The following is a 17,040-nucleotide window of genomic DNA, read 5'->3' on the forward strand; positions in this document are numbered from 1 at the left end:
CTGGCCCTAATTCCCCTACCTAGACCCATCACTTGGAGGAGTATGAAAAGAGAAGACAAAATACTATAAGACAGAGAAAAAAGTGAGATAACGAAGCAATAGAACTCGGGGGAAAAAATGATAAAAATAAAGTCAGAGGGCCCGAGTTTTAAAACAGTCTCTGCTTCTAACTAGCTTTGTGACCTTGGGCAAGTCAAGTGTGTTCTGTGAGCCAGAGTTTCCACGTCTGTCAAATGAAGTGATTGGACATTATCCAATCTATGAGATGTAGTGGGGGTGTGGGATGAGATTTCTGCTGCCTCCTTCAGGGAGTTGGGCTGATCAAAGTGCTTGGTAATCACAAAGCCCTTTGGAAATATCAACAGCCACTATCACCCAAGAGGATTACTTCTAGAAGCCACGAGGCTGTCTTGCCCTGAATTCAGGAGAATTTGGGAGTTGGGGGAGATGAACAGCCAAACAAAAAAGAAGAAGAAAAAGTTATATACAGAGGGGCAGGAGGCTGGCAAGCAAGATTAGTCCCAGCTGTCTCTGTGTCCCACACACCGGCAGCAGGAAGGCTGAGGGGGCTGTGGGCGGGACATCTGTTCACACAGCTGAGGGAATTCAGGCTGCTACTTCACACCCTCGCCCCTGCCCCCCAGACCCATCCCAACCCAGGCAGACCAAAGGTCATGTCTTTACCCAGCCTGTCCTAGGTGCCCTTAGGCCAGGGAAGACAGAGGAAGCCCATACATCTTGCTCCCAATGGCCTGTGGGAGACTGGGCCCAGTGAGAGAGGTGTTCAGGATAAACTAGATTTAAAGCTGGAAGGACCCTGACAAATCATATCCAACTCCCTCATTTGATAAGGGGAAACCAGAGAGAGATTCGCCCAACAACTTACAGTTAAGTAACAGAACTGGGATTCGAATCCAGAACTCTCCCTTCATGCCATCTTTTTGCTTAGATTTTCACAGATTTACTGTTGGAAGGGACCTCAGAGGTCAGCTAGATCTACTCTTTATTTAACGAAAGATGGAATTCACGCCCAGGGAGTCACACCATGAGCAGCAGGGAGAAAAGCCAAAAGCAAGGAGGAAAACAGGGAAAATGCCAGCTGACAGCTTCCATGCATTTATCATCCACTTAGAAAGAAAAGCTGAACATCCCAACACTCACAGTTTTGTGCAGAACTTTTCGCATTCTACTGAGTATATGGAAGGACTCATATAGAAGTTGTTTGTTAAGTTCAGAAGTTTAAAATGTAAATATTCTACCTGGAATTGAGAGCACAGGAGAGTAGTGAAAATAAAAATGTGTGTACATATATGTATACAGAGATGTATACATGCAGATGTGCTGACATTTGGGGCAGCTAGGAATTACAATGGATAGAGCACTGGGCTTAGAGTCAGGATGACTCATCTTCAAGAGCTTACTAGCTGTGTGACCCTGGGCAAGTCACTTCATTCTGTTTGCCTCAGTTTCCTCATCTATAAAATGAGCTGGAGAAGGAAATGGCAGACCTCTGCCAAGAAAACCCTAAATTGGGTCGCAAAGAGTCAAAGATGACTGAACAAAAACAAAATATATTTGTATTTCTGTATGCACATAGACACACCCTACATAGCTTATGAAGTTTTTATGTGCGTTATTAGTCTCATTTTATCTTCACAATAAACTTGTGAGGGTAGGTAAAGCAAAAATAATCATCCTCCCCACCCTGTCTTAAAAACAAACAAAGACATTTTGCCATTTAAGTTCTATGTCAGAAGAGGAGATGTTCAGATTCTCTTAGATGGAAAAAAAGGTATCTCATCTGGTCCAGCCCCACACTGGACAGGGATGTTCTCTCTACACCATCTTTAAGTAGTCAGATGTCTTCTGCTTGCATACCTCCCTAAGGAGTATGGGTTATATAAAAATGAACCTTTGTTCTCAGTGATGTCAGTTGTTTCCTCTATGGCTGCCCACCCCACATGACTCTTGCCCATGGGCAACATAGACAAGCTACCCAAACAGATTACTGCTCAAGTCTAACTCTGCCCCATTCTGGAACTTTCAACCATTGCTTTCATTTCTGCTCTCAGGCACTGAGCAGAAATCAGTCTCTCAGGTGACTGCTTAAAGACAAGTGTCATGTACCACCATCCCTCCCATCAGTCTTCTCTTCTCCAGGCTAAATAGCCTGAGTTCCTTAAACCACTCCTTGTACAGCATGGTCTCTGTACACTCTCCAGCTTGCCAAGGTCCTTTGTAAACTGTGATGTCCAGAAATGTACTCCATGCTCCAGATTTGGTTTGGCCACAGCCTACTACAATAGGATTATTATCACTTTCATTCTTAATTCATTCAGCTTTTGATCTGCTGAAAATTTCCAAATTATCTTCAGACAAACTGCTCCCTAGCCATGCCTCTCCTTCTTGTACTTGGGAAATGATTGTTTGAACCCAAAAGAAGGAATTTACATTTATCTCTGTTACATTTCATCTAGTATGATTAAGTTCATCATCCTAGTTCATTTTCTTGGAACCTGCCAGTGTCATCAATCCCTTCCACCTCCATATCATGTGCAAATAGCGTCTATGCTTTCATTCAAAGTCACTGCAAAAATATCGAAAAGGGGCAGCTAGGTGGTACAGTAGACAAAGCACTGGCCCTGGATTCAGGAGGACTCGAGTTCAAATCCAGTCCCAGACACTTGACACTTACTAGCTGTGTGACCCTGGGCAAGTCACTTAACCCTCATTGTCCCACAAAAAAAGGAAACAAAGAAAAGAAAAAATATTGAAGAGCACAGAGCCAAGAACAAACCCTTGGGGAACTGTATTAAATGTTTCTCTCCATGGCACAATTGATTGCCACTCTTTGGGTTTGGTCATTCAACTAGTTCTAGATATTCCTAACTCTGTTACCATCCAGCCCCCAATTTTCTGACTTGGTTTGGTGCTCTTTCCACTACACCAAGCTCCAATAAGGAGTCATTGTGGGCTCTGGAGTAAGGGAATGGCCAAATCTGACTTTTAGAGTACTTTTGAAGCCATTCAAGGCCAACTCCCTACCTGATGTAGAAATCAATCCTGGCACATTTCATCAATGAGTTGCCTTATTAGGTAGTGAGCTGATCATTAGCCTCCATTCAATTACCTCTGGTGACTGGGAGCTCACTACCTAATAAGTCGATACATTCATTTTCTTACAGTTTCCTCATTATTAGAGGGTTATGTCTCCCTGTAACTCCCCCATCCCAATTTGGCTTCTGGGAGGACTGGCATAAGCTTTGTTTTGGGAAGTAGCTGGGAATAGAAAGACAAGAATGAAACTGTTCTCTTCCTCAAGGAGCTTCTATTGGAATAACTCGGGTGATAGACAAATGAAAGCATAAAGTAATTTGAGGAAAGAGAGAGCAACAGCAACAAGGGAGGGGACGGTGGAAGCAGGGAAAGGCTTTAAAAAGAGGGGGCACCCGAGCTGGTGACTTCAATTATATCATCTGGACTCTAGCTCTGAACCCTATGACCATGAGCCATAGACATCTGGGTCTTCAGATCATTTCCAACATTCTTAGGTCATTCCATCTTCAACCTTTTCCTGTTCCAATCCATCCTGCACACACTAGTAGATTAATCTTACTTTTGCCGTTATCTGATTCACATCACTCCTCCACTCAAAAACTTTCAGTGGCTCCCTATTGCCTCTTAACTCTTTAGTCTGGCTTTCAAGAGCTTTCATAATGTGGCCCAACCTAACTTTCCAGCCTTCTCATATTTTTTCCTCCTCTATCCATTCTATACTCTAGACAAACTAAACAACTCTACCTCCCCCAACCCCAAACACATCCTACATTTCCAGCCACCATGCATTTGTTCAGCATCTTCTTTTCCTCTGCTGAATTTTTACTCAACTCAAATGCTTTTGCCTTCAAGTAACCCACCTGCTACCTCCCACCCCATGTAGTCCTTTCCCCTCTGACCTCTCCTGGGACTTTGCCTGCACTTCTCTATGATGTATTTATCACGTGACACATATTTTACTTATGCAGGTAATCTCTCATCTTCTCGTTAGACTGAGCTCTTTAAGGTTAAGGGTCTGAGGAACCCAAACTTTGCATCTCCCCATTGGCCCAGGATGATACTTGCTGAATTCTACTCACTTCAGTTCCCCTGCCTCTTGTTTTGTTTTGTTTTTCAAGACCTTTAGGGCAATGAGCCTCCCTGAACCCTGTGTTTAACAAACACTACTCCCTGAATGGGTACTCCCATCATCCATGCTTGTTGTGTGCCTGGGTCTCTGCTCTACTATATCTTGGATTCTGGGAAAGTTTAGAGCCTCTACTTCAAGACTCCAAGTTGCAGAGGTTCCAAGCTGCATTGGGAGAGAGATTTCCTGTACCAGTGAAATCAGAGGTCCATTCCCTTTCCTTATCTCCCCAACAAAGAGTTAATCAAACAGGCCTTGAGGCCTTGTCTTTTCCCTGAGATCTCCCTCCTCTGCCTCAGCAATACACAGGCTCAGAAAATTAGAGTTTGGGGGAATCATAGGATTTAGAACTGGAAGGGACTTCAGAGATAATCTAGGCCAGTGTTATCAAACTCAAATAGAAACAGGGGCCTCTAAACCATACCTAAGGATCCCTTGAGAGCCACATACTGACATTTTTATTGTTGTTGGATCATTTCAGTCATGTCCGACTCTCCATGTCCCCATCGGGTTGTCTTAGCAAAGATGCTAGAGTGGTTTGTCATTTCCTTCTCCATCTCATTTTACAGATGAGGAAATGGAGGCAAACAGAATGAACCGATTTTCTTAGGGTCACACAGATAGTAAGTGTTTGAGACTAGATTTGAACTCAGGTCTTCCTGCCTCCAGTCCTGACACTCGATCTACTTTGCCACATAGGAAACCACATATTAACATTATCTATGTTCTATTGCATTTCCTTCATTTTGTTAAATATTCCCAATTATATTTTAATCTGGGTTTGGGATACATTCAGGATGGTTAGGGGCAGCATGTTTAATACTTCTCTCATTGAGTTCAGTTCTCTTATTTTACAAATCAGAAACCTAGGTGTAAGAAAAAGGAAGGGGATTCACCAGGGCCACACAATTAAGAAAGGGAATTATAAATCAAGCCTGGGTCATTTGACCCCAGATCCAGTCCAGCGCATTGCCTCTCCAGAGGTATCTTAAGCTTGCTTGTGTCATGGACCTCTTTGGCAGTCTAGAGAAACCTATGGACCCTTTCTTAAAGTAAGGTTTTTAAAAACATACAATAAATACACAGGATTGCAAAGGAAACAAATTATATTGTAGGACAATTGTCAAAATTTTAAAAAAAATTCATGGATCCCAGGTTAAGAAAAAGCCTCAGGGCAGCTAGGTAGCACAGTGGATGAAGCTCCAGCCCTGGATTCAGGAGGACCTGAGTTCAAATCCAGCTTCAAACACTTGACACTTACTAGCTGTGTGACCCTGTGCAAATCACTTAACCCTCATTACTCCGCCAAAAAAAAAAAAAGAAAGAAAGAAAAAGAAACAAAAGAAAAGAAACAAAAAAGGAAAAAGCCTCTTCCAGTTTTATTGGTGGAGGAAACATTCACAGCAATCAATCAACAAACATTTATTAAGCACCTACTATACGATAAAGATGAAACAGCCTCTCCCCTCCAAAGAAATTATGGATATCTGAAGTATCATAAACTAGGTAGGATCTGATCATCTCTCCCCGCTCTGTCTTTGTTTACAGGCAATAAACATCTCTGGGATTATACTATAAGCTCCTGGAGGGACTTGTTATCTTTGTCATGTCCTCTTTGTCATGTATGTCATCTTTGTATCTCTGGCATAGAACAATGAGTAGGCACCTAATCAACATGTGCCTGATTGGATGCTGCCCTTCCTAACTGCTTCTCCACAACTGGCCAGAGGTTCCTCCAAAGGAATCACCTAGGTTCCAAACAGTCACAACCCCACTCTCTCCAGCCACTTCTGCCCTAGGCTGAAGCCCCTTGGGCACATAGAGACACAAAGGTAGGTTCCACCAAGGTCTCGCTTTTCTCCCAGTCCTTTCTGGAGGGCTCCCCTCTCAGCTGGTATATCAATTGTTATAGGATATAAAATTAGAAAGGTCCTTAGATACCATTTAGTCTAACCCTTATCATTTTAAGGATGGAGAAACTGAGGCCCAGGAAAGGGAAAAGTCACCCAGGAGAGCCAGAATTGAAATCCAGGGCCATTTGACTCCAAACCAAGAGTTCTTTCCATTACAGATAGCAAGCAAACTTTCCCAGGCATGAGTGCCAGCAGATAAAAGTCCTACCTGGTAATCAAACCAAGATGGGCCAGGCAGCCCAGCAGGACCCTGGTTGGAGCCAGAAAGAAGGAGGGGTTGGAAGAGAGAAGGACAAAAAGCAAAAACAAAAACAAAAAAATTTAGAAAGATCAGCAACTTTCCCCCCTTTATCCATGAATAGGGCAGGAGGGAACAGTGGAGACCCTCAGAGGGTGGGCCCCTGGCTATACTGCTTAGCAGAACAAGCTCCCAGGCAGGGATTGGGGGTTTGAAGCCTTGGGAGTAGATGGGGGTCAAAAAACCCAACTTATTTTAGATCACATAGTATTTCCTTACCACCACCACTCCCATCTCCCTCGGCCCTAACCCAGCCTGGAGCATAATTAAAGCTGGGCTTGGGATGAAGGACTAGGAGCTGGCATGATAGAGTAAAAAAGGAGGCTGCCTCTGGAGCCAGAGGTTGGGGTTCAAATCTCACCTCAAATAACTATTAGCTGTGTGACCATGTATAGATCATTTGGCTTTCTTGTGCCTCAGTTTCTCTTTCTGTAAAATGAGGGGATTAGACTAGAAGATCAGGAGATCAAAGATCAAAGCCGGAAGCTATTTTCTAACCCCCAAATTTTACAAAGAAGGAAACTGAGGGAGCAGCTAGGTGGCACAGTAGATAAAGCACCGGCCCTGTATTCAGGAGGACCTGAGTTCAAATCCAGCCTCAGACACTTGACATTTACTAGCTGTGTGACCCTGGACAAGTCACTTAACCCTCATTGCCCTGCCAAAAAGAAAAAAAGGGGGGGGAGGGATAAAAACCCCATTTAGGGTTTTCTTGGCCAAGATACTGGAGTGAGATGAAGATGCCCAGGGTCACGCAGCTAGTAAGTATCTGAAGCCGGATTTGATCTCAGGAAGATGAGTCTTCCTGACTCCAGGCTCATCATGCTATTTCTACCACTAAAGAAACTCAGCTCCTTCCCTATATTTTCATCCTTTAAAGCCTAGTCCAAATGCTGCCTTCTCACAAAGCCCTCCCTAACTACTCCAAGTTACATGGCCCTCTCGATTATTAAGGGAGGGGTCCATGAAAAGTTTGGATTGGGTGTCTTTTGAGGCCACCACCCCCTTTGATCAGATACAGCATTTACATTGCCCACTCATCCCCAGCCCTTTCACCAGCTCATCCTGGATCCCCAGTGAAACCTGAAGCTAATGAAGAACTGGTATATATCCCTACCTCCAAGAATATAACAGGGCTAGGCACAAAGGAAAATGTGACTATCTGGACCTCCTAGAATATTAGAGAAGAAAAGGACTGAGGCATCATCTAGCCCACACCTGTCATTTTACAGGTGTAGAGAGAAATTTGGAATATGGAAGCACCTTTCCTAAAATCACATGGGGAGGGGCAGCTGGGTGGTGCAGTGGATAGAGCACCGGCCCTGGAGTCAGGAGTACCTGAGTTCAAATCCGGCCTCAGACACTTAACACTTACTAACTGTGTGACCCTGGGCAAGTCACTTAACCCTAATTGCCTCACTAAAAAAAAAAAAATCACATGGGGAGTATGTGGCTGAGATTCAAATCCAAACTGCACTACCAAGCCAGGCTCCTTCTCCCCAACCACCCCTCAGTGAAGACTTTGGTCCTAAATTGATTGTTACTCTGAAAGAACCAGACCTCCATATCAGTTCACCTATAAAGCTATAAAAGGCTTTGGCTGTGTTAAAAGAGAAGATGGTAAATACTAGTCTTCTGACAGCACCTGAAATGTCATCCTAGAGAGAGATTGACAAATGCACTGGATTTGGAGACAGAAGACCTGGGTTGGATCATAGTTTTGGAGTTGGGAAAGGATCTCAGAGGTCAGATAGTCCAAACCTCAGTTTCCCCATTTGTAAAAAGTGGCACTTGGACTAGACAGCCTCTAAGATCCCCACCAGCTCTGACCCCCCGAATCCCCTTTCTCATTCCAAATGGTAGAAGTACTTCCCCCAAATCTTATTGAATTAGGTCTGGCCACATAGACATACAATCAAATTGAATTGAGGAATGGGTAAGGGGGAGGGGTGGGATAAGGAATGGATCTTGCCCCAAAGAAAAAAAAAGGGGGGGGGGAGGGGGAAGGAATAGAAAAAGGAGGGAGAAAGAAAAACACAAAAGAGAAGGGGAAAAAAGTTTCCCATGAAAATATTTTATTTTCTTTGAGAACAGGATACACCTGCAGGCCTCCTCGGCGGGGCCTCCCAAGGCCCAGCCCCAGGATTAGCAGGGAAGCAGAGCCCTCTGGCGGCAGCCTCGACACTAGCTACCTCTCTCTCGAGACCCGAGCTGGAAAGGAACTTACTCTACTCTAGCCGAATTCCCTCATTTTAACCAGGAAAATGAGTCCTCTTAGACATGGGGAAATGACTTGGCCAAGGTCACACTGCTAGTGATGGGCAGTAGTGGATTCTAATCTACTTGGCAGGACTCCAAAATCCCTCCACCCCTACCTTTACTTTACCTGACATCTTCCCCACCCCCCAGTCTCACCTGGAGAGCTAACAGGTGATGAGGTCTGATTCCTTCCCCCTAGGAGGGACTTTCCCATACTTGCGGCGGCGATGCCCCCAAATATGAGGTGGGAGCCTTCTTCAGCAGCCCATATGCGGAGCTGGTGGGGGTCCCACTGCTGAAGACTAACTAGGCGCCCAGGCAGCTATTGGGGGAGTCGGGGAAGCCAAGGAGGGTGGGGAGAGGAAGAAGGAGCGAGAAGAGGAAAGGAAAAGACAGACAGACACTCCGAAACCACACGCTGGCCGCAAACTGCTGTTGAAGGGGAAATCGGGCCGCGGGAACAGATGCTGCCCCCCCCTTTTCTCTCTCTCTCTTTTTCTGTGGAAATCCTTAAACGAATTCATCTGGGATCCGGGATGCGGAAAGAGCGGTAAACACCCCACAGGAAGCTCGGGGCTGGCAGAACTGCCCTGCCCAGCCCTGAAGCGTAAGGCAGCCTGGTGTAGGGTAACAAGTCTTGGACTGGGAGTCAGGGGACCTGGGTTTGAGTTCCCTGCTCAACTATTCACGTCCCTTTCCAACACCAATATTCTGAGTCGGGAACTAAAACCAAACATTGAGCTGCAGTGACCTTGGGCAAGTCACTTAAATCTAGATGGGTCTCGGTTTCCTCATTTGAAAAAAAGGCTGGAGGGGCTTGGAAGAAAGGATCCCCTAAGGGGCCTGGAGAGGTTGGTTCAAATCTGGCATTCTAAGATTCTCTGGCGTCGGGGAAAGCACCCTGGAGACAGTTTCAGTCTCGCTTCTACCATTCACTCGAGGCATAATAACCTTGGGCCAGTCCTTTCCCTTTTCTGAATCTTAGTTTCCCCATCAGGGTCATTAAGGTCCTTCCCAGCTGACAGTCTAGGGATTTCGGGACGAAGATTGGCTCAAGCAGTAGGTAGCAGGTCCTGGAGCCCCAAACCAGTGCAAAGAGAGCAGAACCCAGCACCATCCCCAGGGCGTGGTTGGGGGGTGGGGGTGCCCGGCAGCGGAGAACTCCAGTTATCACCATAACTATCTCTAGTTTCTCCAGCCCTTTCCTTACAACAACCCTACAGGGTAGGTATGTCCAAAGAGTATATTGTCCCCATTTTACAGACTGGGAAACTGAGGCTGGGGGAGGGGTGGGGTGACTTGCCCTGGTAACACACAGCTAAGTGCTAGTAGAGAGATTAAGCCAAAATTTTCATATATTTTTTTTAAATCTAGGTGGAAAACGAAATCTATTGGAAATGGAATGGCAGAACTATTTGGTTATGAAGTGTGTAATATCAATGATAAATCTGACAGACACCCTCCCTAGGGGCTAAAGGGGGGGTGGAAGGCAAGAAAAAACAAATTCTTCGAGCTTGGAGTTATTTTTTTTCCTTTGGGGCACAGTACAAAGAACATCTGGATTTTGTACGTCTTTTTTTTTTTATTAACTTGGGGGTGGGGGGGGAGGGGAGTCTGCGGCTGCTTGGAAAAAGTCAAACAGAAGAGAGTTCCCGTCCATCCCCCGAGCTTTCTCCGCCGAGTGTCTGTAGCAAACGCAGAACAAAACCACACCTACTAGAAAGGGGAGAGAGCAATCAAGAGAACGAGCTAGAGAACTCGGGTCCGACAGGGGCCAGATCGCTCCGGGGAAATGGGGAGCGCGCTGGACTGGTCTCTCCCCGCCCCGCTGCCCCCAGACTCCCGAACCACTGAGCCCCAAGAGTCCGGGTCGCTCTCAGGGTGCCAAGGAGCTCCGGGGTCAAGGACCCCAGGAAGGCCAGGGCCGGGGAGAGCGGCCGGGACCTCAGCCTGGCATCACAGAGCCTTGCAAGACTGAGGAGAGCGGTGAACTCCCCCGTCCCCATTTGCCTTTTACTGTCCTCGAGAAAACACCCACACGTAATGAAATCCATCCTCTGACAAGCAGGAGACACAGACACAAGGACACACAAACACACGCACTGTGACAAAAGCGCTCAACAAACAAACCGCTCCAGGCAACACAACCTGCTGCCGATGATTAACTATTAATAATACAGCCCTGGGAGAGAGAGTTTGCATCCACTTCTGAAAGACTGACAGACAGACACACACACACACACACATACGCACATAACGTATACGCACACGATAGTTTCCAAGTCACCAGAAAGAACGCGTAAACTAAATAATAACAAAAACTTATGGTTTCCAGATCTGCACAGTATATCCCACTGCCCTCCCTCCCTTTGCTTCCCAAGTTCTCAGCATTAACATAGTTCATCTCAACAACCCGTCTTTCCCACGTTTGGGGGTGTTTGGATTGGGGGGCAGGGCAGGAGGGGATTGTTCCACCTGGGCTGGACTGGATGTCCCACCTCGGCTAGGAAGCCCATCGCTCTCTCCCAGCCCAAGGCAAGTGGGGCGGACGCGGGTCTGCCTGCAGGGCAGTTGCAGGACCGGCGTCCAGAAAGTACGCTCAGTTCTCCTACCCCCTCCTCCCCAATCCGCGGCCGGTGCACCCCTGTTTCACCAGGACGCGAGGAGAAGTCGGAGCAGGAAAGCCCACCAGCCCCGTGGTCTCCGGGGACAACAGGAGAAGACCGGCGGGCGAGCTTCCCCGGGCACAATTCCATGCCTCGAACCGGGGACCACGGGCGAAGAGGGCTGGGGGTAGCGAGGAGGGCTGGGGGTGGCATGGGGCGCAAAAAGAAGCCGATGACAAGTCCCAGCGGCGGAGGGGAGGCAACGGGAGCCGGCGGCGGCGAAGGTGAAGGAGAGAAGAAGGGAGGAGGAGAGAGAAGGGGTCTGGGGCCGGCCCGAGGTTCCCTCGGGCGGTCGCTCCCTTGCTCCCTTGCTCGCTCTCTCCCTTGCTCGCTCTCTCCCTTGCTCGCTCTCTCCCTTGCTCGCTCTCTCCCTTGCTCGCTCTCTCCCTTGCTCGCTCTCTCCCTTGCTCGCTCTCTCCCTTGCTCGCTCGCCCGATCTCTCGCTAGCAGGCGGGCAGACAGGCAAGCAGGCAGGCAGGCAGGCGCGCTGGGGGCGGGGAGCTGGGGGCTGGTTTGGAGAAGGGGCCGGAGCCCCGAACGGCACCTACCCGAAGTAGGCGGCCGAGGGGCGGAGGGAGCCGAACAGCACCATCAGCGCGAAGGAGGAGGAAGAGAGCCAGCCCACCAGGACTTGTCCAGCCAGCATCTTGCGGCTGCGGCTCGGGGGCTGACCATCTCGCTCCCCCCGCAGGTCTCGGTAAGAGCTCGCCCGGCTCGGGGCCGCCTTCTTATAGCGCCCGCGAGCGCCGGGGGAGCGAGGGAGCGAGCCAGCCGGGAGGGGCTGAGGACGGGGGAGGGGCGGGGCCCGGACTGGTCCGGCCCAGGGGCTGCGCCCGGCCGGGGGACTCCAGACCAGCTGGGAGGAGGCGCGGCCAGGCGCGCGAGGCCCCGCCCGCTTTCTCCGAGCCCCCCCCTCCCCCTCCCCCTCCCACCCCCCTTCGCCTTTCCACCCCGCAGCCCCGCCCCCAGCCCCCTTGAAGAGCCCCGAGCGGGCACAGCTCGAGGAGAAAGAAGGCTCCTCTAGCTCTTCCCTAGCCAAGGAGTGGTGGGAAGGGGAGAGTAGAGAAAGCATAAGACGGGAGGATCGGGGGGAAGCCGAGAGGCGGCGTCCCAGCTTTGCCAAGCCCAGGGGCTCTTCCCCAGCCCAGGACTCCCGACCAGCTGGGAGAGGGCGTAGCCTGAGACTGAGCTGGCCCGCCAGCCCCTCCTCGCAGCAGCGGTGGGAGGGAGGGATGGAATGTGGCCCCCGAGGGGGTGTGACTGGAGAGTCAGGCCCCGCCCTCCATAGGCCCAAGGCACCCGGAGTTGCGTCGGATGGGGGGCGGGGTGACTTCGGAGCTCCGCCTCCCCCCAGGGAAGGGCTCGGGAGAGCCCCGGGAGGAGGAGCTGAGGGTGTGAAATCGGAACCTCTGGCGGGCGTCACTAAAGCAAGGGCTCGGCCCGGGGAGAACCCGGCTGGGCAATGAGAGGAGGAAGAACCCGGGGCTCCCCCCATCCCCCTGGGCCGGGGGGAAGGGGGCAGGGTAAGGAGGGGACCCCCAGGCGGAACCAAGGGAGTGGTGCTGGAGGAGGCGGGCCGGGCTGTTGGGAGCAGGAGTGTCTGGAAGGGCCCCTGTGCTCCCGGACCACTGACCTGGACCGAAAAGAGCGGCATGTGGAGCTTTGAAAGAGAGCTGGAGTGAGGGGGTCTGAGTTCGAGGGACTCTGCGACATGTTCTAGCTGTGGAACCTTGGGGTACACATTGCCCACCTCCCGCCCCACCCCGAACCTGTTTCTTCTTTTGCGAAATGAAGAAATTGGATAATCGCTGATCCGTAATATCAATAATCGTTGATCTCTCAGGGTCCTTTCAGCTCCAACATTCTCTAATTCTGTGACTCGTTTCAGGCTTCATCCTCCTCTGATTGTCTCTTGCAAGGGATGTAAAATCTAACAGGTGTTTGCCCCCACCCCCATAATAATCGTTGTAATGTATTAAGGTTGGAAGAGAACTACTTGAACCCACTCGAATTACAGATTGAAAAATTGAGGACTTCGAGAAAAAGTCACTTGCACATAGTGAATAGAAATGTGGAACTAGAGCCCAGTTCCTCTGACTCTAGCCCCTCCCCCCACGCACACACATACTTTCCACTATACCAGGGCACGATTATTTAGCCATTTACCTCATACAGATTTCATAATATAACCATGAGATAGGAAATACAAAGTCTTAGTATGCCCACTTTACAGATGAGAAGGCTGAGACTCACAGAAAGGTCAAGTGACTTGCCCAGAGTCACACAGTAAGTTAGTAGCAGAGTCTAAAGCAAAACCTCCTAGTCCTGGTATCATTCTCATTATATATAATATGTGAACATAAGAGGGAAAAGGCAGGAGAAATTGTTAAGTGATGGCAAAAGGACACAGGAGCTAGAGACCTCCATTCTGTCCATTGGAAAAGTCACTTCCTTTCTCTGGTTCTGTTTCCTCATCTTATAAAGTGGAAATAGGAAAAAAAAAAACTTGAATTACCTACTTTATAGAGCTGTGAGAAAAGCTCTTTGCAAACCTTTGTTGTTGTTCAATTCTTTTCAGTTGTGTCCAACTCTTCGTGACCCCATTTTGGGATTTTCTTGGCAAAGATGTTGGAGTGGTTTGACATTTCCTTCTTCAGTTCATTTTACAAATGATGACGCTGAGGCAAATGGGGTTAAAGTGAACTTTCACAGTTCACACAAGCTAGTAAGGGTCTGAGGTCAGATTTGAACTCAAAAAGATGAGTCTTCCTGACTCCTAGACAAGAACACTATCCACAGCGCCACCTAGCCGTCTTTCTGCAAACTCAAAGCTAATAGAAATGGGAGTTACTCTTCATTGACATTACTGGTATCTATCTCCACACCTGTTGGGTTCATGGGGATTGTGGCTCCTCCAAAGACTAGGAGCTTCCTGAGAGTCAGAGGTTGTGTTCTTCAGATGGGCAACTCCTTGAAGGCAGGAGCCGCGTTTCCTTCCTCAGACTAGGGATTCCCTGAGATCAATATGTCTGAAATTTTCTTCTTCTCTTGGGTAAGCTTGGGGCAGGGGTCCAGAATCCTGACTGTCAGCAATCAAGAAAGCCCAGTATATGCCATAGCCAGCACCATCACTACCCCCTAACTATCTAAATACTCTGTGGAATAGTCCTGGGGCTGGGATGGATGGCCAGTCTGGAGTATAAAGAATATTTATGGGGAAACCACTGGGGGAGGGAGGCATGGAGGTTCCCCACATGAATCACCATCTCAGAAGAGCCGTGTTGTATTTTCTTTTCTATTAAAAAATTATTTATTTATTCCTACAATTGTTTTTATTTTTTAAAAATGTAATAAACATTTTTATTTAGAGTTTTGGATTCCAATTTATATCCCTCCTTCCCTCCCTCCCCTACCCCTCCCTGAGGTGGCAAGCAATCAGATATCAGTTATATGTATATGATTATGTAAAACATGACCATATTTGTCATTTTGTACAAGGAAACTTGATTAAAAGAAAAAATGAAAAAAAGTGAAAAATAGCATGCTTCAGTCAGTTCCATCAATATCAGTTCTTTCTTTGGAGGTGGATAATATGTTTCATCAATAGTCCTTTGGAATTATCTTGGATCATTGTATTGTCAAGGATAGTCAAGTCATTCACAGTTCTTCATCAAACAGTATTGCTCTCTGCACAACGTTCTCTTGGTTCTGCTCACTTCACTATACATCATCTCATACATGTCTTTCCAGGCCTTTCTGAAGTCATCCTGCTTGTCATTTCTTATAGCACAACAATATTCCATCACCATCATATACCACAGCTTGTTCAGCCATTCCCCAATTGATGGGCATTCCTTTGATTTCCAATTCTTAGCCATCATAAAAAGAGCTGCTAGAAATATCTTTGTACAAATGTCAGTGGTATTGCTGGATCAAAGGGTAAGCACAGTTCTATACCCCTTTGGGCATAGTTCCAAATTGCTCTCCAGATTGGTTGGCTCTTTAAACAACTCCACCAACAGTATACTGTCTTTTCAAGGCAGAGGCAAAACATTCTTCTCTCTTTTACCTGTACCTGTCAGGTCAACTTAGTCCAGCCTACCCTAGTGAACCCTGGGAGACTTAGCCAATGTCCAGTAAAGTGATAGAGGGGGAGGATCAAGCCCTGAGATGTAGAAGCACATGTCTTGTTTGAAGACTTAGGGTTATTAGAGAATCTTCCCTCTCCCTCACCTTTCAAACCTAACATAAAACAGTATTCTGGATAATCCACAGAGTCTAATCTCATTTTACAGGAAAATAAACAAAAGCACAAAGAAAATTACAAAATTATTTTCACAAAGCTAATAAAAAACTGAGTGAGGATTTGAACTCAGTTCTTTCATCCCCAATATGGCACTCAGTTTTCTTTTTTTTCTTGTGAGGCAATTGGGGTCAAGTGACTTGCCCAGGGTCACACAGCTAGTAAGTATCAAGTGTCTGAGCCCGAATTTGAACTCAGGTCCTCCTGAAATGCAGGGCTGGTGCTCTATCCACTGCACCACCTAGCTGCCCCAGCACTCAGTTTTCTTATCTTAAAAAGAAAAATCAGAAGGGAAAACATTTCGCCTCTGACCATACTAAGCCATTACCTTCTCCCCCAGAATAAACTGAGCCCTGGCCTGTCCCCAATCCTATTCCTCTCTGGCAAGCCTCCAATTCCACTTCAACCCCAAGGACCATCCTCTGTTATGGTTCAGTAGAAAGATCAACCAATTGATCTTGTCAGAGGAATTGAGTTCAAATCTTGGCTCTATCGCTTACTACCCATGTGACATCATAGACAAGTCACTTCATCTCCTTGGGCCTCAGTTTCCTCATTTGTAAAATGAGGAGACTGAACTAGATGACTTGTGAGGTCCCTTCCAGTTCTAAAATTGTGATCCTCTGCCTTCTGTCTCCATTCTAACACAGTCATATCCAGCGACGGTTGTACAGTCGATTTCTTACCCTCCCCCACCATCCCCCGGCTCGGCTCAATTAAATTTGTCCAAAGAGATGGAATTCTTAGAAATAGCCTCTGCCCCGTGTGACTTATGAAGATCACTTCTGTGAAAAATCTAAGTACAGTATGGAGGAAAAAACACCCAGCGGTGTTTGGAGACTGCAGGAATGGAGGCAGTCTTACCTTGGACACTTTTTAACAGTGCAGTGTTCAGAAAGTCTCCTTCCTCTCTGAATCTCCGTCTCTTCTTCAATTGTTTTTTTTTTCTCTTGCTCTTTCTCTCTTTCTCTCCTGTTAGTGTCATGAGTAAAACACATTGTGAGCCTTGAAGAGCAATCAAATTGGGAGATATTGTTAGCATAGAGAAACAAAGTGCTATTTTAAGAGATTTTTCATCAGAAGACCTGGGCTCTCAAGCATGGCCCCCCTGAAGAAGAGTTGAGAAGATATACCTCCTTCCCTCCTAGAAGGTGGCAGAATGAACTCTTCCAGAGTTCAAATTTGGCCTCAGATACTTACTAGCTATGTGGTCCTGGGCAAATCACTGAACCCTATTTGCCTCAGTTTCCTCATCTGTCAAATGAGCTAGGGAAGGAAATGACAACCTACTCCAGTACCTTTTGCCAAGAAAACCCCAAAATGGGGGCGGCTAGATGGTGCAGTGGTTAAAGCACCGGCCCTGGATTCAGGAGGACCTGAGTTCAAATCCAGCCTCAGACACTTGACACTTACTAGAT

The 17,040-nt window shown here is 47.6% G+C and overlaps 1 protein-coding gene across 1 annotated transcript in view; it reads right to left on the minus strand.

The window, feature by feature from the left end:
• The window catches only part of WNT9A (Wnt family member 9A), an 82,772-nt gene extending 70,795 nt beyond the window's left edge, over positions 1-11,977 (minus strand). Inside the window, exon 1 of the mRNA XM_043977778.1 lies at positions 11,868-11,977. Coding sequence (XP_043833713.1) covers positions 11,868-11,965 — 98 coding nt within the window. The 5' untranslated portion in view covers positions 11,966-11,977. The remainder of the gene's footprint in view (positions 1-11,867) is intronic.
• Between the last annotated feature and the right edge of the window lie 5,063 nt (positions 11,978-17,040).

Source organism: Dromiciops gliroides, chromosome 1 (assembly GCF_019393635.1).
Source record: "Dromiciops gliroides isolate mDroGli1 chromosome 1, mDroGli1.pri, whole genome shotgun sequence".
NCBI lineage: Eukaryota > Metazoa > Chordata > Mammalia > Microbiotheria > Microbiotheriidae > Dromiciops > Dromiciops gliroides.